The sequence below is a fragment of the Solea senegalensis genome, linkage group LG11 (genome assembly GCF_019176455.1).
Source record: "Solea senegalensis isolate Sse05_10M linkage group LG11, IFAPA_SoseM_1, whole genome shotgun sequence".
NCBI classification, from domain to species: domain Eukaryota; kingdom Metazoa; phylum Chordata; class Actinopteri; order Pleuronectiformes; family Soleidae; genus Solea; species Solea senegalensis.
The window spans coordinates 15,622,430-15,644,156 of NC_058031.1; the positions used below are offsets into that span (position 1 = coordinate 15,622,430).

A 21,727-nucleotide genomic window follows, 5' to 3' on the forward strand; every position below is an offset into this window, starting at 1 on the left:
ACATAGCACCCGCCACTCTTTGAGAGGGAGAGGGCAAACACGGAGAGTCAGAGAGGGCAGGGAGAGCTCCTTAAATCAGAGACACACAGAAACAGAGTGAAGGAGGAAACGAGACAAATCACATTTAAGTTCAGCGCAGCTGAGGACTTGACGAATGCTCATCCAGCTGGCTCATGGTTGTCCACACTCACTCAGCTGTGAAGGAGTGTCTGCGCAGAATGGATTTCATTTTGGTTGGAGAGCCGCCGAGCAGCAGGAGCAGCAGCAGCTCTGTAGATGACTGTGACTCCTTTTTGGATTGTTTCAGCTTCCACTGCTGTTGTGATGAATGGGAATAACAGCACGCAGAAAAGAAGATGGTAATGTGACAATATTCTTGCTGTCATGCATTTTCTTGAACACACGGTTAAGATTAAAATCTCTGCTTAAATAAATGTTCTGCCGCCTGGCTGATAGAGTAGCTGTGTTTTTGTGACATGACAACGGAAGGAAGTGTTTTGTTGAGGATGGTTCGAAAGTCTTGAACAACATGTGTTTAATGGATCACTTGTGTAATTTTCTCATACGTGCCTTCTAAGTCAAGATTCTTTTTTAAGTTATGGTCAAACAGGATGACAAGACATCACATTTCACTGTGATATGTAATGTAATGACATTTAAACTAAATGAATCTTGAAAGTCATTAACAGCTCTCAGCATCTTATAATGCATGTCTTAACTTTTAAACATGGTTACAGTATTTATTTTATTTTTTTAAATGGTCCCACATAGTTATTTATCCATTACATCTGCTTTTATGTCAAAACTTGCCTGTACTTGGACTGTGTACAGCATACAGCATAGTGTTTTGACTCAAGGTGAAGCCAGTCTCAGGTTACTGAGTGTTAAGGCAGAATTTACAAACCAGCCACTGTATCTGCCTCCTTCCTGGATCCCAACTTACTGGCATGTGAGTCATTCAAGAGCTAGAGCAGCACTGGTATGAAGAAACTATCGTCCAGCGTCACAAAGTGGTGAAGGGGATGTTGGAAAGCAATGTTTTTAATTGTTTCATTTGGGAAAGCCAACGTTTTATGTTATTTTGGCCTGTTGAGATTCCCAGCCTGCACATACTAATTCCAGAATGAATGTGCTTTTCTGTGCATTATTGTTAAATGAAGAAGATTTTTGTTTGGCACTCACAGACAGGGAGGGTGTTATGTTGAGAGCTGAATTTTTAAAATACCCGCCCAGCTCTTGGACAGGTTTGATTTGGCAGGACGTACACTGCGTCATGCACGCATCTCGCCTCGAGTGTGTGTGTGTGTGTGTGTTTTATTTTCCTCGCCCTGTTTCCTGTATGTTATGTCGTTGAAACCATAAACCTGACTATTCCTGCTTTGAGAGTGACCTCAGTGGGTATTTGTTCCTGTGTTGACCAGGTTACACAGAGCATCTTTTCTCCCTCCGCAGAAAGACGCCTTGTCCCATCCTGGTGATGCAATGGGAAAATACACAACAGTCAACTCGGCAGCTTAGTTTGTAAAAATACAAGTCATTGCCTCTCCTGTACCTGGAGCCCACTAGTGTGTGCTTGCTGCTTTAAGCGGGAATCTGCATTCAGAGACCACGGCAACATTTCTGATTATACTAAGATTGTTTTCCGTTACAGTAACTTTTAGTTGTAAGTGCAGCTTATTTGGGTGAGAGGCAACCTTTAAAAGTGATGAAATCTCGCAAATGTACAACTACAAAGAGTTCACTTTTATTCTTAAAGAAGAAATGTGCACTGATCATTTCCCTTTAGAGAATCTAACATTAGCCATTCACTGAGTTTTATGTGCCTGCATAGGGCAGAGCTATAATTCAGTAGCAACATATATTGTGGTATAATTTTATTAAATATCAAAGGTTTAATATATATAAATCTGATGTTTGTTCAAATTTAAATTGGTTTCATTAACTGTCACTCATGAGCAATCTTTTTCAATTTAATTATCTGACATTTTAGCATGATAATTATGGATATCAACATGATTTTAAAAGCATTTTTGGCCATGTCACCCTTTGCCGGGATCATTTTAGGCAAGAATGTGACAGATTTTTGATGTCATGTGTTGTAGCGTAAGTTCTGACCAACATGACTAAGTACTGTTTTCACCTGTTTTGCTGATTGTCTGGTGTGACTTACGTTAAGCGCAGCTGTGGGCTAATTACAGTTGAGACGTTTGTCGGTGCAAGCCAAGCCACACTTTGGCATAATAACTCATCTGGCACACACATACACACTCACGGCACAGCTACGTTAACTCACTCGTGAAGAGTTCGAGATGTGCTTAAAGTTGCAGCTCATACATAACTCTGTGACATGCATTTAATGACTTAAACACAGGCCTCTCTGCCTCCTGTCAACCACTTTATAGTTACTTTCAAACCGCCGTGCTGTTCAAGGCTGCAATCATAAGTGTTTGCCTTCTGTAAGCTCCAATTTGCTGATCCCTGTGTGACTACTAACTATACCTTCTGGCCTTCTCATAGTCATGTACTGTAATGTTAAGTCTGTTTGTGTCAAACTCCAGTGTGACTCCAGATTTGGTTTGTGCCTGGGTTTGCTTGGGTTTTACTGGGTGAATTGAGGTAGAAGGCTTTAAGATGTTGCTCTTGGAAAAATAACCTTTTGTGACCTCATTGTACCTTTTTTGTTTAAAGGTGCAGCTTTTAGGCTAAAAGCTACAATGCCGTGTCTTTTATGAGGTATGTCCATTTGTTCCAAGAAACCTCCATGACAAAATGTTCTTCCCTTGATCTACTTTCATGCTGCCCATTTTTAAGTTTTGAATAGCGTAGAGATTTCAATTATTTACACAAACATACTTAGGTTAGGAGACAGGAGTCTTTTATGATGTGTATTTTTATCTGACAACTGTAAAAAATTAAGTCATTTGAGGATACAATTTGAGACACATTCAAAATGGCTGCTTAGAAATTAAAGACAAAAAGTGTTCAAATAGTGTATTAACACTAAGAAGGTTACATAAGACAATACAATACAGCTTGATTTATCGATCATGCAGACAAACGATAAAAAAACACAAAAGGACTACAGAAAGGATCAAAATGATGATCAAATGTTCAGCTTCCAGTTCCGCCTCCGACACATGAGACTCAGGTTAGGCTGACTATCCTCTCTCATGCATAATATCTGGTGGGATTTAAGCATTGTACGGATGGATGGGTTGATGAGAGATAAGATAAGATCTTCTGCATGCCTTGGCTGTAATGAATGGTTTGATTTGAGTTACTGCTAACTATCTTACTTTCTTATCATCTCCACTCCAAACAAATCTTACCATTCACATTTCAGCATTTTCACTGCTGAAAACATGATAATTTCGGACCGTTCTCTGTAAATCCTTGCATGGAAATCCCAGTACATCAGCAGTGTCTTCTTTCTCATTCTGATGCTCAGTTTGATCTTCAGCAGCTCGCCTGGACCATGTTTCACATGTTGATTATGTGTTGTCATGATCCTGGTGTGAGGCTCTGCTTTGTTTTAAGGATTGCTCTGTGTTTTGTCACTTATGTGTCAGAGGTCATCTATTTCCTGTCCAATGGAACTTTAGATTGACAAAATATTTAAGATTTCTTTTGGTCACCATTAGTATTTCTTGGTCAGATTTCATGTTCAGAGAGAAAGTTGTCATTTTCAGTGACTGGCTTAGCTTGTGAGTGAGTCCTACTGTACCTGCTGTTCACCTACTGTATGATTTAATGGATTTAATAGCAAAAAATGGTTTCCATGCACAAACTACGCTTTTCAAACTGTCCTTGTCACAGTATATCAGCATTAGTGGGGGATTTAATAGTTTTAATGAATGAAGTGTGTCTGCTTATCTTATTTATTTTCCCCAAAATATCATTCTTTATTCTTTGAGAAAACAGTGTAGCTTTTGTAATTTCTGCCAACAAGTAGTTTGTCCTCATCTATCTGTAATCAGAATATAAACCATTAGGTCTAGAAAATATCAGTAATGTAAACGTAATATTGCACTTAGCATGTGACCTAGTTTACTTGGTTGCCATCAAAAATCTTTGTTTCAAATAAGGCCTGGGACTGCATATCAGCCGCTCTACCCCTCCTAGATGTCTTGTCATTCTCTATCAGATACGATCAAGTGAAAAAGGCAGATAAACATACTATAAACGTCACGATTCAAGACTTGCTGTATAAGGAGATAAATGTCCCACAGGAATGTCGCCATGAATTATTTAATTTTTTCAAAGTGAAAGATTTTTTTCTTGTCCGGGAAGGAAGCCGCTTGACATCAGGAATGCGCCAAGACTATTTCTGTTTCATAATGATACTGGACAGAGATATTCAAACTGTCCTCAGCTCCCACACTAGGACATCTTATCCACAGTAATGTGAGCGTCGTCATTTATTTCAGTGGCTGAGTGAGAGAGATCTGGGTGTTTATATAGAGCTGTGTGAATCTGCAGCAACAGTATGCTGCCGTGGGCAGAGAGTTCAATCTATACAACCTACTCATACACAACAACATACTGGAAACTGACTCTCAAATAAACACAGTAATAAAATACACTCAACAAAGTTTGGAAGGTTTTACAGTGTTACATTTTCAGGAAATGGTCATTATTTAAGTCTTACCCATGGAAGCAACAGTAAAACGTTAAATTTCACCCTTGTACGATTTTTAGCTTTTCATGTTTATTCATTTGGCTATAACATCAAATAATAACATCAAATACTACTGCATATTATACACAGTACACTCTATAACCATCCACATGCTCCTCTTATCTGACAGGAACCACCACTGCTTTTATCAGTGTCCTTCTCCTTCATCTTCTTCAGATTATCATGATGACCATCACCATGCTTTGTCCCAGCAGGGTGTGTCCAGACTAACCAGAAAATTCTGAGTCACAGTGCTTTTCTCTGAAGCTGTGGGAGCTGGAGATTGGCTGAGAGTCCAGCATTTTTAGATAATGTTGTAACGGGATGAGACAGAGAGGGTAGTTATGTGCATTGTTGCTTGAGAGGAGAAACAGTGAACAGACCCTGGGATATACAGAAGGAAAATTGAGTAAGACAGAAATCACTGTTAATCCTGCAAGTCTTGTGGCATTTTGAAGGCCAGCAATGTCAGGTTTTCCTTTTTAAAGGAGCAGAACAAATAATAGGACTGAAAAGGCAGTGAGCATTGTGAATGAAATTCATCAAGTCTTCTTACCTCATCTTTTTCAGTTTCCACCTTCTATATCTGTTTGGTTGTCTCCATCACTACAGCTGAGGCACTTGGAGTGGAGGGGAATGATTTGTCTAAACTAAATCTCAATGAGAAGGAAACAAATATGAATGGAGAGTTAATTGCAAATGTTTTTGGTGGGTTTTGTTGTTTAGATTGAGAATCAGAGGAGAAAACCAAATAAGACTAACTTGTTAACATCATGGTTTCCCTGGTACTTTCTTTTACACCGACACTGGTGTAATCTCATACAACACATACTTCGGGAAAAACAGGGCACCAACATTCCTACTATGCGTTGACATTCACACATCACCCATCCTGCTCCCATATAGCTTTGCGCAGCCTCTCCATGCATGAATATACATTAACCCCCTGCGGTCTGCTGCCCGTGGCCTTTGCTGGGCTAAATAAAGCAGGTCCTAAAAGTGGGTAGTGGTCTATGAGTTCAGGTCAAAGGGAATGTGAAACCATAAACCAGAAGGCTTGCAAGCCTTGAAACCAGGCATCACATTCTGTGTTTACTTGGATGTTTGCTGTCAGACTGGCTGACTATATGTTTAATGACGAGCACAGATTGTTTATGTTTGTGTAGCTATTCTCTTAGCAGGTCACAAGTTTGAGGACAAGGCCTCTGTAATTTACTCTCAGGTGTCAGACAAATGAAAGCAACTCACTCCAGGTTTCTTGTTGTCTGGCTTCATTGAACATTACAGGGGATTTGGGTCATATCAAAGTCAAAATAAAACTAGAAAAACAATTGAGTTTTGTTTTGGTTCTGACTTCTCAGAAGTTTGGATTTTCTACTTTTGCTGTAGCTCTGGATCATGGACAAAACTGGCACAAGAAGTTAACTGAAGACAGCACTCGGAGATTGCAAACCTCATTTTGCCATGGTGACAATATAGTCCCCTATCTTGCAAGGTTAATGTTTAAAAAATCTAAACAATCCTGAATCCATATTCTGATTACCATCTAAATCCCATCATGTATTTTCCTTGGGTCATATCCTACATCCCCAGAAAATGTCATAAACATAATCGTTTGTTGCAATATTTAAAAACAAAGTACTTCATTGTTTTGCTTTTTAATTTTTTAATGAAACATTTAATTTATATCGTAGCTAAATTTGGCTGTGCATCTGAAGATGTGATTTATGTGGATATTCTGGAATCACTGTTATGAAGTTTAAATTCGAGAAGTTAGTGACTCATTTGTCATTTAAATATCATCTTACCCGACTGGTGAGCAGTGATTATGTGAATCCTCAGTCCTGTTTCTTCTCTGTCTTCAGAACCTAGATTCTCTGGAAGGCTCCATCCAGAACGTGCTGTCGGTGCTGTACCCCCCCTTCGAGGCTACTGCACCCACTCTCCTCAGCCAGCTCTTCCAAATCATTGATAGTCGTTTTGAGGGAGACGCCCTGCGGTGCCTGCTTGACTTTCTGGTCCCGGCCAAGCACATCTTAGACACTGTGCAGCAGGCTGCATGTGTAAGTCACTGCCTTGTATGCTGCACTTCTGTGCTTGGCAAATCCATTCAGTTTTAATAGATATAAACAAACAAAACTGATCATCTTGCTGGATTAATATAGAGTTATGTGTACTGAAAACGTTCCTGTAATTTTCTTTTCAGGCTCAATACTCTAATGTTCTCTTCCTCTATGAGGGATGGCCTCTGTGTTTACATGATCAAGTCGTTGTTCATCTTGCTCCGATCAACCCCCAGCTACTTCAGCCCGGTGACTTTTACCTTCAGGTGGCACCATTTTGTGACCAATCAGCTCGCATCGTGATCTGCAGCCTCCTGGAAGAGGAGGGGCTCAGAGTGGAAGTAGTTGAGGAGACCCCAATCCCTGAAACGTCCTATCCTTGTATATTCAGCTCTGGGTGGTTAAAGGAGATCAATCAGGGCCGTCATGGAACGCCTCTCAGACAATGCCTGCTTGCCAGGGAACAGGGAGTGGTGAGGTTACCATGGGTACAGGTGGCTGTGCCTGATTTTGTGGATGTGCCACAGTGTGGAAGTAGTATGGCCTCTGCTCCTCCTCCTCCTCTACAACCTCTGCTTCCTTCTCCTTCTCCTCATCTTTCTGATAAATCTTTATCAAATAGTTCATTTCCTCTTTCCCCTGCAAAGGAATCTGCACCAAAACACTGTAATGTAACCAGTCAAAATTCAGCTTCATCATCTTCTTCACATGCCTCTGCCTTCTCCGTGGAGACCAGAATTTGTCCAGCAAAGCACGGCATTGCTGTGTCACTCTGCTTGGTGGATGCTACCACTGCTTCTTCTTCATGTAGGCTGGTCAAATTGAAAGAAACTGAAACGGAGCCCAAGCCTATAGGCTGGGTGTCCCCAAATACGTGGGACAGCCGCATCACTAGGTCAGATACAGTGGCAATAACAACTGCTGTTTCAAGTACACACACTCCTGTAAGTACAAATATATGTAAAGTTGCAGACAAGAGTGTTCTTAATGAAAATACTGATAAAGATAAGAGTGTGCAGGTAGGCCAGATCACAGCGGAAGGCGAATATATTGATGTTCTCCAGGCAACTATGCTTTTTTCTAAGTGTCAGTTCGTAACTGAAGAAAAACAGAAGTTAGGGATGCAAATGCAGCCGCACACACAAACTGAAGCACAGAGACGAGCACAAATGCAACCTCATGCACAGTTAGAGCCATACAGGCAATCACAGAGGCAGCCAAACCCACAGATGCCACCTCTAGAGCATGTGCAATTACCTTCAAATCCACAAACACACAATCATTCTAGATCAGAGGCTCCTGCAGCATTAATGCACAATGTGTCCACAGAGACAGGACCTCCTTCTGCTCCCCATCATTCCCAGTCAGATCACTTTCACCCTGACTCCCAGGAGCCCTCTCAGTGTGTCCGTACTGTCCGTTTTTCTGAGAAACCCTGTACTCCATGCATGAAAAGGAGACAAGGTGGAAAGTCTTCTAGAGCTCAGGACCTGAGGTGTCGATACAGGGATTCCTACCAGGCTGCTTTAAAAAACCCTGTCACCATTGGACAGAAAACAGAGGGGGGGAGTATGTTAGCTGTGGTGGAGGAGGATGGTGATGTCTCACAGTGTGTTGACAGTCAGAGGCCAACAGGGACTAAAACAGTGGATCCTTGGTGTAATGTTCAAGGAGTGTGGTGTGATTCTGGAAACCAAACCCAGTCTCCTTTCAGTGGAACCATCTGTAATGAGTCGGGAGAAAAAAACACTGGTCCATGTTGGAAACCAGGAGATTCACACATTGCTCCCTGCACAGAGCACAGGGGCGCAAATCCTTTAAAATATGGTGATCGATCACATCAGCCTGCCAAAAACAACACAGTGCTATTCAGGAAACCAGGGTATGCACACTGTGCCAAACCTGTGAATGGGAACATTTCAGCAGCAGGACCAAGGATACACACTAAAGATTTGTTAAATTCAAATGATCCTTGGCAGTCTCATGGAATCTATGCCAAACATCCTGGATTACAGTTCAGTTCAAGTGAAACTTCAGGGATTAACATGAACCTCATGCCTCGTGAAAGATTAGGAAACCGAAGTAATTCCTCAGGGGTGGGTCCAAACATTTCCAATTATCCTAAGGTGCCACAAAACCGACAAGAATCTGTGTCCGATGGAAGATGTTCGTCCCTCTCCACAGCTGTGGTGGACACCTCAGAGAAGTGTGAACTGGTCATTGTTGAAGGTCAAAAGGTCCGGAGAAGAGAAACCAATGATGCCTGTGCAGAGGTTCCTCAGCTGCATGTGGTCAAATGTAAAAACAGCACAGCCTTTGGGCTGGTTTCACCAAAGATCAACAGAAGGAGGCTGGTAATTCCAGGTACAGAGTTATGTTGTTGCATGTTTTACTCAAATCCAATCTCTAACAGATTGGAGAGTTTGTTGAGTTTTCAGCAGCTTCCCTCCACTTTCCTCAGATCCTGGCAATATATTTACAACCAGTAGAAACCATCATCCACTGGAGAACCCGTCTCAGACAGATCCACCAGCAGCAGCAGACATGCAGAAGTTCTTCCAGCCTGTCTCTGCTTGTCCCAGACCTGACCACCTCCCCCTGGGATCCCCAGACCCCACAGCCCACCTAATCTACCTGGGAGTAGCAGCTCTCACAGGTAAGCTCCAATAAATTATATTAGCATCAACATACAAGTTCTGACCTTTCGAATATGTTATGTCTCTAATGTTTGTCCTTCTGACTTTTAGCACTTTAGTCCATGGTGATTTCCTTTTTATTAAGCTCATACCAATTCACTCTGCACTCTGGAATTGAATAGTGTGTTAATGAAAATTGTACTTTTGAATCCATTCTGTACTGTGTCACTAGAAGGTGTTTCAGTGGGATTGTTGACCTTCTCGCTACCTGGCTGTTTTTTTAAGTTGAGACTGATGATTTGTGAAAAGTCCCCATAAGCATTTCAATAAAATATCTTCTTGTTGTTTCTTTCTGACCCCTACAGGCGGCAGAGACAGGACAGGCAGGGCAATTGTTGAAGTCTATGGTGACCACCAAGGGTGGAGACCAGCTGTAACAAGCCAGGGGCTCTGTCAGATGTTGCTCTACTTCCACTTGATCACCAGGTAAGGTGTGGCGTCCCTCTAGTCAATCAATAAATCAGTTGATCCAGTAAAAAAGGAAAACAAATCAATTGTACTTGGTGGGAGTTTTGACATCTCTGTGGTCTCGTCTGTTGTGTTATGTCCACTCTTTTGTTCTTATTTGCTTTTTTTTATTATTATCTCTGTCTGTAGAAGAGAAATCAGAGAAGCTGGGTTGACACTCATTTTTGATGCAAGGAAGACAAGTCCTCGACCACAGGTCTACAAGGCCTTGATGGCTCTTCAGGTAAGAAGCATGACTGCAGATCAGAACAGTGAGCTGATGTTTGTGTGTTAATGTGGTCTCAGACCGGAGGGTTCCTGAAAACACATGGGTGCAAGTGACATTTACTCTAAAAATCATTAATAATAGCTATGTGTAGTAAAAAAAAAAAACACATACAATTACACACAAATGATTCCATAATATACTTCTTATTAGAAACTATGATTGTTTTTTAATGTTGGTTGGAATCGTCTTGATTCCAGCGTGTTTGTATTCTGTTACCAAAGTCACACACTCGACATTGTAATTCAGTGGGAATTACTGATTGTAATTCCTGTTGCAGGAGCACAGTCCCCAAGTGCTAAACAGTTTGGTGCTGCTGGTGGACAAAGACAACAGTCTACGTCCCGAGCGATGTCCTGGAGTCCAGGTGAGCTTTTTTTTTTACCCACCACAAGTCTAATTTTGGGGTTAACATTTTGGTGGTGCTTGTTATTCATTGTTGTCAACCTGTATTTTTTGTCACATTTGCCGGTGATGGCCAACACCAACTAAACATCTTAAATATGGATTTCTTTGGTGCAACATCATGACAAATATACTAGAAAGAACTTTTACCCAAAGGTCTTTCCTCTAGTGGAGCCAGCAGGTCACAGTTTACACTAACCCAATACAGCATATTATTATCAGCTGACTGTCACCTTTAGGAGTAACTACTGGTTGTTTCTGTTTCTGATTTGCAGACGTACCTGTCACATGTGCACAGTTATAATTACAATGAGACATTTTTACTTTAAGGCATGACCTTATATATGTATATGTGTGTATGTATATATATATATGTATATATATGTGTGTGTATATATATATATATATATATATATATATATATGTGTGTGTATATATATGTGTATATATATATGTATGTATATATACATATATATATACATAATTTTTTCTTGGCAAGACGCCTAAGATACAAATAAAAATATAAAGAAACCAAAATTTGACCATTTGGCGCTGGTGAGTTTATAAATAAAAAAATACATTAAAAGCTTGTTTTGTTCAAAATTTGTTCATTGAAAGCATATTTTTGTATGGGTCTCCCATGTATGGTTTCATCTTGAAAAAGCTTGAGAAGAATATTCTGCAGACATGGCACTACTGAGCAACTTAGTCAATGTATTTTTGTTGATCTAGAGCTGTTGGTGTGCAAACATTCTGGTTGTTACTCTGACATTTGTTCCTTTGAGCAGACTGACACTTTATCGATGAAAGCCTTGCTGAAGCTGGTGGAGGGGAGTCAGTTGAGCTCCCATCTAGATGGCACGCTGTGTCACAGCTACTATGACTGGATGGAGCTGCATCAGGTGACCTGTTTCTCTCTATCCCTCCACCCCTCTCCTCTCCAATAAGAGGAATTGTATGTCTTCAATGCTCACAATTGATTTGTGTCCACAATTTCCATCCTCCAGAAACTCTTCCCTTTTGTATCTGATCTTCATGAGGCATCAAGCCTGCTGCTGAGTGCCATTAGTAAGTTAGAGGAGCCCCAGAGGATGGACACTGTCCAGGTACCTTCTGTATTTTCACTCTTTCTCATGATGGCATTTTGGGGCATAAAGCAAAGCTTTCAAGATAAACCTAACCAGCAGCTTAGCTATTTTTGAAATCCTTGGTATACAGGAGTAAAAAATGTTTTTTGTCTAACAGAGTGTGCACCAGTGCATGATGGACCAGAGGACTCTGATGAAGGACGTGCTGGAGGACAGCAGATTGGTCAGTCTTCAGAGAGAGGGTGGGGCCATCCTGGCCAGGCTGAGGAGGGAGAGTGACCTGAAATATCCGCACTGTGACGACCTCAGGTTAGCAGCAAGGAAAAACTCCTGCTCTCATGGTATAGCTGTTCAAAGGGCCAGTTATACCATGTGATTCATTATTCTGTCTGGTGTAACATAAACATGTACTGATTCGACTGACTGGCTTAACATTGTGCCAACAGCAATAACACTCAGACAACATAAAATATGCATCAGTGTGGTCAAAAAAGCTATATGGTTTATATTTTATTTGATTGATAATTGCACATAATAAGCCTTTCACAAATGTGTCGTTTTTTTTTTTATTTTAAATATCTGTGTGTCAAGACTGTGTTGTTTCTTCTTCACACCTGCAGTGATGCAGTGGACTCGGTGACCAGCCTGTATAACCACATGGAGGAGCAGGTTCATGTCCTCGTGCAGAAGTCTAATGTGTCCTTGGAACACCTGGAGCACCTGATGCAAGTCAGAGAGATGGAGGGATGCTTCACCCAGGTACTGGACAGCAAAGTGTCTGACCATACAATTTTAAGATAAAGAGTGAAATTGACTTCCAGGGAAAATTAGGCTTTGACCTTGTATTTATTGTGGAAGCTTTGAAAGGCAAATGAAGAAAAGTGTATTTGGGGAAAACAACGGTTTGTTTGTCTAACCCACTCTAAAGTGTGTGTATTCATTATCAAGATTTTCTTGGTAAAAATGAATGCTTTGAAGAGTCTGGCAACATTATAAGAACAAAGAAAGATAATTTCAAATGACAAGAGAGGTGTAAGAATTGCTCCTATGCAAGTCTTTCATGTGGAAATGAAGGATTGATGGTACATAGAAATCTGTATTTTTTTTTCCTATTATATGCTATGCTTACATGCTGACATAGTTACCCATCCTTTACTCAGTATTTCTGACACTCTCAACAGAGCGGTATAAAATTATAGTGGAAACCAGCGGCCCTCTGTTCCATATCTTGAAATTGTACATTATATAAGAACAGACTTTAAACATGGCATACACAGATGGTTTACATCTTTCCATCCCTGCAGATGCAGCAGTGGTATAATATAGAAGGTGAGCGCCACCTGCTGGAGGCTGAATCAGTGGAGGACTCTGGAGACAGACTGGAGCAGATCCTGAACAGCTTCACTGGTTTCCTTATTGAAGCAAATGTGAGTCTTAAGTTTGCATGTCTTTGTCCTTTTTTCCTTCGTCTGTCCATCTTTCTGAGTCACCCTCATCTTCTTCCCCAGGATCGAAGGCACCATGCCATGTCGTTGGTGTCAGAGGCAGAGCGTCTCCAGTGGAGCGGGTCCTCCTACCCAGAGACAGAGACATTCAGGACTTTTGTCAGCACCTTCACATCAGGCCTGGATGACTTCCTGAGCAGGGCTGAGGCCTGTGGCAGAGCGCTGCAGATCATGGTCAACGTGTGTGATTTCTGTGAGCAGGTTTGTATGAAATTTTAAGAACACAAGACCATTTTTTAACTCTGCAGAAATAAACCTCTGACGCACTTTGGGACAGCAGCCCACAAGGATGTTTCATGCTATCTTTACAAGAGGAATCTTAATTATTTATTATAATAATAAACACTAGATTTACACACTGCTATAGTTGTGATAATAATAAACGACATTCATATACAGAGTAAAACAATAAAAGCATTAAAATGAGAATCACAAAGATAAAAACTTTTCATCGGAAAATAATGAAAAGGTTTTGAAGTAATTGTACAGGAAATGTATTATATTAATATTGACATTGGTAAAGATATACTTTTAGGTTAGGCATTTGTGATTTTTTGTTTCATTTAGATAATTTTGGGAAAAATGTAGCACTTCAAGGGTGAATGAAAAAGTCTTGTTGATTCTTTAACTCTAACACTGGAGCTGACAGTGCTGATACTTTTTGGACGTGTTTTCATCTGAGCATCACAGGATATTGATTCTTATTCTTTTTTTAAACTAAACATCAAGCAAAAAACACTCGTGAAATGATTGCATCTGTTTTACTGTCATGCTTTTACTCCATTTGTTGATTAGTTTTCTGTTTTTACACTCTTTTGTATTTTAAAAAACAACCTCTTTTACTTACAGGCTGTAGCTCTGGCCAGTGAATGCTCTGATTACCTGGACCAGAGTCAAACAAACTCTCAACCGATACAACATCAAAGTCAAGACCCTGAAGTGGTCAACCACTCTCGTGGCCAGTCTGACTGCCCCACAGCACATAGTTCTGGCCCAACAACCATCACTGGTGTTCCATTGTCAGGCAATGACGGCTCCATCCTTCAGAATTTTCATGACCGGTTTCTCCAGTTCAGCCCAGAGAGATTTCAGGAGGTAAAAGTCCAGGCCAGTGCCCTACAGGGCTCCAGGGGGATGCGGGTCTGGAACATAGCCTGGCTGAGGTGTCAGGAGGCCAGACAGCAGCTTCAGGAGAGGATACGGGATGTGGATGAAATTTATCACCAAAATCCAGACTCTCGCAACTGGTGTGAATGTCATTATGTTGATGTGGTGAGCACTAATGATCAGACAACACCACCTGGTGGTCAGAGTCTGGTGGTACAATCAACTCCTGGGCCTCGGCACCCACAGTGGGAGGGCATTGTGTCTGGAGCGGTGGATTTAGGGAAGAGAAAACCAGTTATGGGGAGCAACAGCACTAATTCAACAAATATTGCTTGCTGTAACAGCATCATCAAACATGAGGATCACAGCAATGATGGAACCAACCAGGGATCAAAGTTCACTCCACAATCACCTAACAGGTATTTATTTTGTTTGTTAACCCATCTCACTTATTTGGGGTTTTTATCAAGGGCTGTAGACCAGGCATTAGCTCAAAACAAGTCTCGGCCTGTCCTCAATACGTCCTCAGATCCAATCACATAAAGCTCATTCAGAGAGCAGATGAGTTTGTCGCCACATTAGGTCTTTGTAACCCTTGAAGAGCCCTGATCCTGCACTTGTTCCCTGACTCAAGTTTCATTTTCAAAGTAGATCAGCGAGGAGAGCAGAAAGAGAGGTACGCAGGAGACAGACGAGCAGAGCGAGGAGAGATCGAGATGCCGCTGCTATGTCCCAGTCCCACACTGTTGGCTGCCAGTGGTTTCCATGGGGACGAGGTCTCAAAGGGAGATCCATGAGCCAAGACTCGTGCACCGTAGGAGTGGCTGCAGCCGAGTCCTCCACTCCTCCAGAGCACCACGTTCGACCCCCATCATCCTGCTCACACCATGGCCAGCCATCATGTCGGATTCTCAAGGAGGCGCAGAAGTTCCAGATCTCGCGCCATGGGAGCTTCTGCTCTGATGACTCCTGTGTGAGCGACCGTGGTGCTGCAGGGGGTGATGGGACTTCATCCTGCAAGCACTCCAGCCTGCCCATCAGGAGATTTGAGGGGGCGTTTTGTTTGGCAAATCCACAGGATAGTGCCAGCAGTGCCCTGTAAGTTTCTTACTGTTCTCTATCTGTCAAATCTACATTATCTGTTCATTTAGAATAAATCTTAATGATCAAAACTGCAAAGTAATATTCTATGAGGCTGAGAAATTGATCCCATGAGTTTTTTGAGTCTTAATAAGATCCCTTACACCTTTTTCTGTCTCTTAGCTGACAGTGAAGTTCCACAGGTATTGTTTCTTTTGACTTTTTTTTTTCCTTCTGTTTTTAAGTTGGCAACATGGATGGATTTCCTAACAGGCCTGGACAGACACAGTGCCCCAGCTTGAAGTGATAACTGTAACAAAAAGACCTATAGCATCTGATTACAATGCGAATGGACTGAATCAGAATTAGGGTCAAGCTTTTCTAATCCCAGCTTTGGTTCAACAGTTAAATTAGGCTACAGTGAACCCAGCGCACAGTGGCTAGCACTGTTGCCTCGCTGCAAGAACGTTGCTGGTTCGCGTCTCAGTCTGGGCCTTTCTGTGCAGAGTTTGCATGTTCTCCCTGTGTGTGTGCGGGTGGGTTTTCTCCAGGTACTCCAGTTTTCTCCCACGTTCATTGGTTACTCTAAATTGGTGTGAGTGAATGATAAAGCGGCAGACAACGAATAAACCCAATTAAGCACTGTGTTTGGGGAGCATTTTATTTCTGTGGTCAGTGACCTGTTGTGTTATAATCCATCCATGCTTTGCATGTTTTGTTTCAATCACATGTAAAGTGCATGTAAAATGTGGCTGATGAATCAGAAAAAAGTCAGCTGATGATAATGATGTGTAACTTCTGCAACTTCACCTTATGTCACCAAGTTAAAGAACATAAAAATCTTTCACCTGCACTATTAGACCAGTGTTTCCCAAACAATTATGACCCAATCTGTGATATAATTTGCAAACAGGGGCACTTTTGTGCATAATGTAACAATTTCTACTGCCATTTCTCAAACAACTAATGTTATTAAGAATAGGTAAACCAATCATGTGTTTGATAAATGAATCACAACTCCCATCTGTCTAGATTCAATCCTAAATTGTATTTGGTCTTCAGTAGGTCATGGCCTGCTCGCCACAAAACTTCATGAGATCACTGTAGTAGTTTTTATCTTTCCGACAGACAAACAAACCGTAATTAGAATATTATCTTCTTTGTAGAAGAAAATGTCATTTCACTTGGGCTCAAAGATGAACAGTATGACTGCTCAAAACACGTTTTGGCCATAACTCAAGAATTAATATCCAAAAGTTCAACTTTATTTTGACATAATCGAGGAAGATACAAGTGAGCAGGCTGGTCCAAACATTAAACATTAATTCTAGATTCAATACTGAAATACATTTATGAACTTTGGTCTATGAGTTAACTGTGTGTTTTTGGCTTTTAGATGATATATGTTGACTTTGTGTTGCATCAGGAGGCTGCAGCGTGTACTGGAAGAGCTGGTGGTCACAGAGAGAGAGTATGTCCGCTCGCTGAGCTACATCTTGACCCATTACCTGCCCCTGCTGGACAGACCAGACATCCCCCAGGACCTTAGGGGAAAGCGCGGCATCATCTTCGGCAACCTGGAGAAGCTTTACAACTTCCACAGCCACTACTTCCTGCCAGAGCTGGAGGCCTGTCAGAGGGAACCTGCCATGGTGGCCCGCTGCTTTCTCAGACACGTGAGGCGTAACTCACAGATTTATTTATAAGCTATTTTTGAATTTATATTGTAAAACTGGTATCTTTAATGGAATACATTTTCCTCTTTTGTTTTACTTTGGTTGTCTCTACAGAGTGAGAGTTTTGGCCTGTATGCTCTGTATAGTAAGAACAAACCTCAGTCAGATGCCCTCATACTGCACCGTCGCCATGACATCTTTAAGGTAAGGTTTTATGTTTTTTCTCAAACGTTTGTGGTTCAAGAAATGTTAATGGTTAAATGCTAATGGTGTCTACATCTTCCACTGCAATAAGTCCAGTCTATTTGGTGAACGTATTTTTGTTGAATATATTTTCAACTAATCTACTCTTGCTTAACCTTTTCAGCTTTAAAGTCTTTTTTGTTTCCTTCTCACAGAAGAAGCAGCAGGAGCTGGGGGACATGATGGACCTCTCATCCTACCTGCTGAGGCCCATCCAGAGGATCAGCAAGTACAGTCTCCTTTTGCAAGACATGCTGGCACTGGCTGGGTCGTACAGGCCAAAAGACAGGATCCAAGATACACTGCTTGCATCTTCAGTGGGCGCACAAAGCATATGTGGCTCAGGTGTGTACGTGCCTGATCTGTCGAGCAGTGAGAGGGAGCGTGTGAGAGCTGAGATCCAGGGTGCTGCAGACCTGGTGCGATTTCAGATGCGTCACGGCAACGATTTGCTCACCATGGACGCCATCCGAGACTGTGATGTAAGAAAATGAAATGGTAGGACAGACATTTTTATAAAGTTTTTTAAAGTTAAGTTTCTCTGCATTTTCCTCTGTTCTTTTAGGTGAATTTAAAGGAGCAGGGTCAGCTGATTCGCCAAGATGAGTTCACAGTTTTCTTCAAAAAGAAGAAATGTCTTCGCCGCATCTTTCTCTTTGAAGACCTAATCCTCTTCAGCAAGACGAAGAGGACGGATGTTGGCAATGATGTTTATGTTTACAAGCAGTCTTTCAAGGTCAGCAGCACACATGAAAGAGCTTCAGCACTCTTCAATTTGATGTGCATAATTCAAACATTTACAGTAGGTTTGAGATTTAGAGATCAGTAAAATGATTTGGTCATTCTTCTTTCTCTCAGACCAGTGACATTGGCATGACTCATAACTCTGGTGTGAGTGGCCTGTGTTTTGAGATCTGGTTTCGCAGGAGGAAGAGTGAGGACACCTACACCCTAAAGGCCTCCAGCATGGAGGTGAAGAAAGCCTGGACCACCGACCTGGAGAGAATCCTGTGGGATCAAGCCACTCACAGTAGAGGTTTTAACAATAACATAACTTTTATTTTTATCTACCATACAGTTCACATACAGTGTTTTACAGTCATGAAAAATGTAATATGAATATATTGCATGTCTAGAGCTACGTATGCAGGAGAGGGTGTTTATGGGAATGGGCCGCAAACCTTTCATGGACATTCAACCCAGTGATGCTGCTATTTGTGACCGAGCTGTCAGCTGTGTCCTGCCTGGGAGAAGTAAGTAGCTGCACAAACATTAAGTCAAGATCATCTTACTTCTACCACTATGGCCAACACTCAAATATCCCACTAACCCGTCCTCTCAGGATGAATGGTAGCAGCTTTGATGATCGTCTGACTTTTCATCCATCATCAGGTCAAAATTGGACTTTGAAACTACCTGTTAAAAAAAAAAGAAATGCCTATCAGCTCTGGCTTTGCTTTGTTTAATATAGTAAGCAAATGTTAATGCTAATATGCTAAAGTAAAATCAGCATGAGTAACTGTGGGCATGTTAGCAGCTGGGACCACAGAGCCATTGGCTACAGAATAAGTACAAGCTTTTAGTGCTTTTATTGTCAACAAACAAAGCAAACAAGTAACCACGTTTACAATTAGTGGTCCAGTTTATGACAATTAGTTGAGTTTATTGGCAGAAATGACTATCCTTCTATTATGTTGACATGTGTATAATTTCTTGAAAATAAGATGTATCTGGTTTTCATAGCTTTAGAATAGCTTGAGCTTTTAATATGTACTTTCGGTAAAGGCCTTGCTTTGCGGGCACTGCCATCTTGTGCGGCATGTTTCAGCACAAATGGACACACTAGCCAGGGTGGCATATTTTTCAGGAAGAGCTTATCCTCCCTCATAAACCAGATGCATAAAGTGTTTTTAAATGATAAGCAGGTTAACACACAGTCAACACTGCAATTAAATGTGATGGACAAGATAAACCAGTCAACTCACGATTTACATTAACATTAAAAACAATAAATGCACAGGGTCCAAAATAATAGCTAAAAAAATAAGAATGTAAACAACTTGGAGGCAGAAACATCTTTCTGATTGCACTTTATATTAATTTTGTTAAATAATTGCAGATGATCTTTTTTTTATATATATTGTATTTTGTACATAATTATGTTTGTTAAAATGGTTGTAACCCTGGGTCTACGGAACTCTTGCAAAATAGATTTTTATTCTTTGTTAAATTAAGAAAAAAAAAGGAAACGGCAGAGGGAGTTGTGAAACAGTGTTTACATCCTTTGTGGCATTCAAAGACCACTGTATGTTCACCCCTTCCTTGGGAAAGGAGCATAGGAGTCCTCCTGCTTGATAAAAACCTGCAGTCTTACCATCAGATTCCCTTAATTCCCCTAAAACACACTGGACCATTGTTGTTAGCTTCACATAAACAAAACAAGCTAACAAAGTAACTAAATTTCCAATTAACTGTAATCATGCTTGTGTGCTCATTGCTCACTGACCCAGTGCATCATTTTTTCATTGATGACATCTATCTATGTGTGTCGTCAGTCCCTGTGACGTGTTGTTCACACAGGGGCTTAGACTATCCACGACCACACTCCATTGGCTCTGGCAGCACAGCCTCCACCACCCTCAGCCAATCTTCCTCCTCCTCTGGCCGGGGCTCACTGCCACCTTCTGGTTATCCTGGGTGCCAGTCGCAGGGAGTGGAGCCCAGTCCTGCCATCTGCTCATCCCCAGAGGCTGTGACAGACACTGAACTAAACAGCCTTCATCAGCAACAGCATCATCAACTTCATCGCAATTGTGACGAGTGGAAAAGTCATCATCATCTCAGTAAATTTATTTTCCAAGGTTTTTTTCGGCCTCATGTTTTTTCTGTTTCTCATAAGTGAAAATAAAATCCAATTTTTCTAAAGTCCCCATAGAGTTGATGCTATTGTGGTAGTTGAATACATGTTTTTGTTTCTCTTTCAGTTGACAGCACTGAATCCTCTACAGAATGCATCGTCCCCAGCAGCTCGAACCACAGCTGCCTGTCTGCCATTGGCGGTGAGACGGTGAACGACTCCTCCTCTTTTGTGTCTGAGTGTTCAAAGCCCCGCCCACCACTGTGTCGGACCCCCAGCCTGAGGACAAACGGCTCACCTCTGATGAGCAGAAATATACTGGGAGTTGCACCCAAACCCCCACATCTGGTGCAGGTACACATGAAGGCATAATTATATAATAATATATAAGAGTTATTAATACAGGACTTAAACTTGGCCACTTTATTAGGTACACAGGACGCTAAAGTAGAAGGAGTGACACCCCGTGTGGTCCTCTGCTAATGTAGTCATATGTGCTTAAAGTTTGTGTCATGTGTTCAATGGTGGTGTTTTGCATACCTTTACTGTGTTTGTTTGAGTTGCTGTTGCCTATAATTCTCCTCTGACCTGGCATCAGTCAGGCATTTTCATCCAAAGAAACTGCTGCTCAATGTACTTTTTTTTTCAGACCGCTGTCAGTAAACTATAGAAATGGTTGTGCAGGAAAGTCCCAGTAGATCAGCACTTCCATACTCAGACCAGCCTGTCAGACTCCAACAACCATGCCACATTCAATTGTTTTCCCCCATTCTGTTGCTCAGTTTGAACCTCAGACGGTCGTCTTGACCATATCTACATGCCTGAATGCAATGACTTGCTGCAGTTTGATTGGCTGATGACATATTCGAGTTAAACAGTTTAACAGGAGTACGTAATGAAGTGTTGTGTAAATCAGGGTTACTTTTGACAATGTCATTGAATTATATTCCAGTATCTATTTTCTTCCATTTCAGGATGATGAAATTATTATCGCAAAATCAACGGCAGTTTAACCATGGATTTACTGGTGAGGGTAATTATATGATGTTCTTAAATAAACAAGTAAAATCAGCGCTTACATCAGCACAGTAGAGTAAAGCCCTGGATCAGGAGTGATGCTACATTTATAAGTTTCTGTGTTTTTGTTATTTATTCATATTTGAATGATTTAAAACTTTATTAGTGTTCTTCTTATCCGCTAATAATAATGTGACTTAAATATTATTGCAGGTTATTGGTCACCTGGAGCCATTCAGCCCCTCTGGAGATCTTCTAGTCACCCTGCAACACATGGTTTATCATGGTTAGTCATGAGTCACTCAGCTCTGTCTGGTCACAAGGTCTGGTTAACATGCAAAATGCAAAACAAAGCAACATCATCCCATCATTATATGCCACTGAGGGTCATGGGGAAGCCGGTGCCATTCTCAGCTGAGGCACGGTCACCAATCCATCTCAGAGTCAAAGAGACAAATCATTCATACTCCCATTCAAACATATGATCAATTCAGAGTCTCAAATTCAGCTAAACCCAATCTGCATGTCTTTGGATTGTGGGGAGAAGCTGGAGAAGGTGCACGCACGCACGCACGCACG

At 41.4% G+C, this 21,727-nt stretch overlaps 1 protein-coding gene across 1 annotated transcript; it reads left to right on the forward strand.

Annotated features, from left to right (window-relative positions):
- Nucleotides 1-286: 286 nt before the first annotated feature.
- Nucleotides 287-21,709, forward strand: LOC122776953. Its single transcript, XM_044037793.1, has 25 exons — nucleotides 287-359; nucleotides 6,544-6,741; nucleotides 6,885-9,105; nucleotides 9,203-9,397; nucleotides 9,743-9,863; nucleotides 10,035-10,128; nucleotides 10,451-10,537; nucleotides 11,364-11,477; nucleotides 11,583-11,681; nucleotides 11,821-11,972; nucleotides 12,284-12,422; nucleotides 12,968-13,090; nucleotides 13,172-13,369; nucleotides 14,018-14,694; nucleotides 14,927-15,373; nucleotides 16,782-17,031; nucleotides 17,146-17,235; nucleotides 17,430-17,756; nucleotides 17,840-18,010; nucleotides 18,133-18,310; nucleotides 18,411-18,527; nucleotides 19,830-20,135; nucleotides 20,259-20,485; nucleotides 21,106-21,158; nucleotides 21,362-21,709. The coding sequence occupies exons 1-24, from the start codon at nucleotides 357-359 to the stop codon at nucleotides 21,142-21,144; spliced, it is 6,573 nt and encodes a 2,190-aa protein (XP_043893728.1). The 5' UTR covers nucleotides 287-356; the 3' UTR covers nucleotides 21,145-21,158; nucleotides 21,362-21,709.
- The last annotated feature ends 18 nt before the right edge of the window (nucleotides 21,710-21,727 follow it).

Coding starts and splice junctions, on each gene's coding strand:
- LOC122776953 (XM_044037793.1), top strand. Junction 6,742..6,884: donor CTGTGCAGCAGGCTGCATGT/GTAAGTCACTGC, acceptor TTTTCTTTTCAG/GCTCAATACTCTAATGTTCT. Junction 9,864..10,034: donor TACTTCCACTTGATCACCAG/GTAAGGTGTGGC, acceptor CTCTGTCTGTAG/AAGAGAAATCAGAGAAGCTG.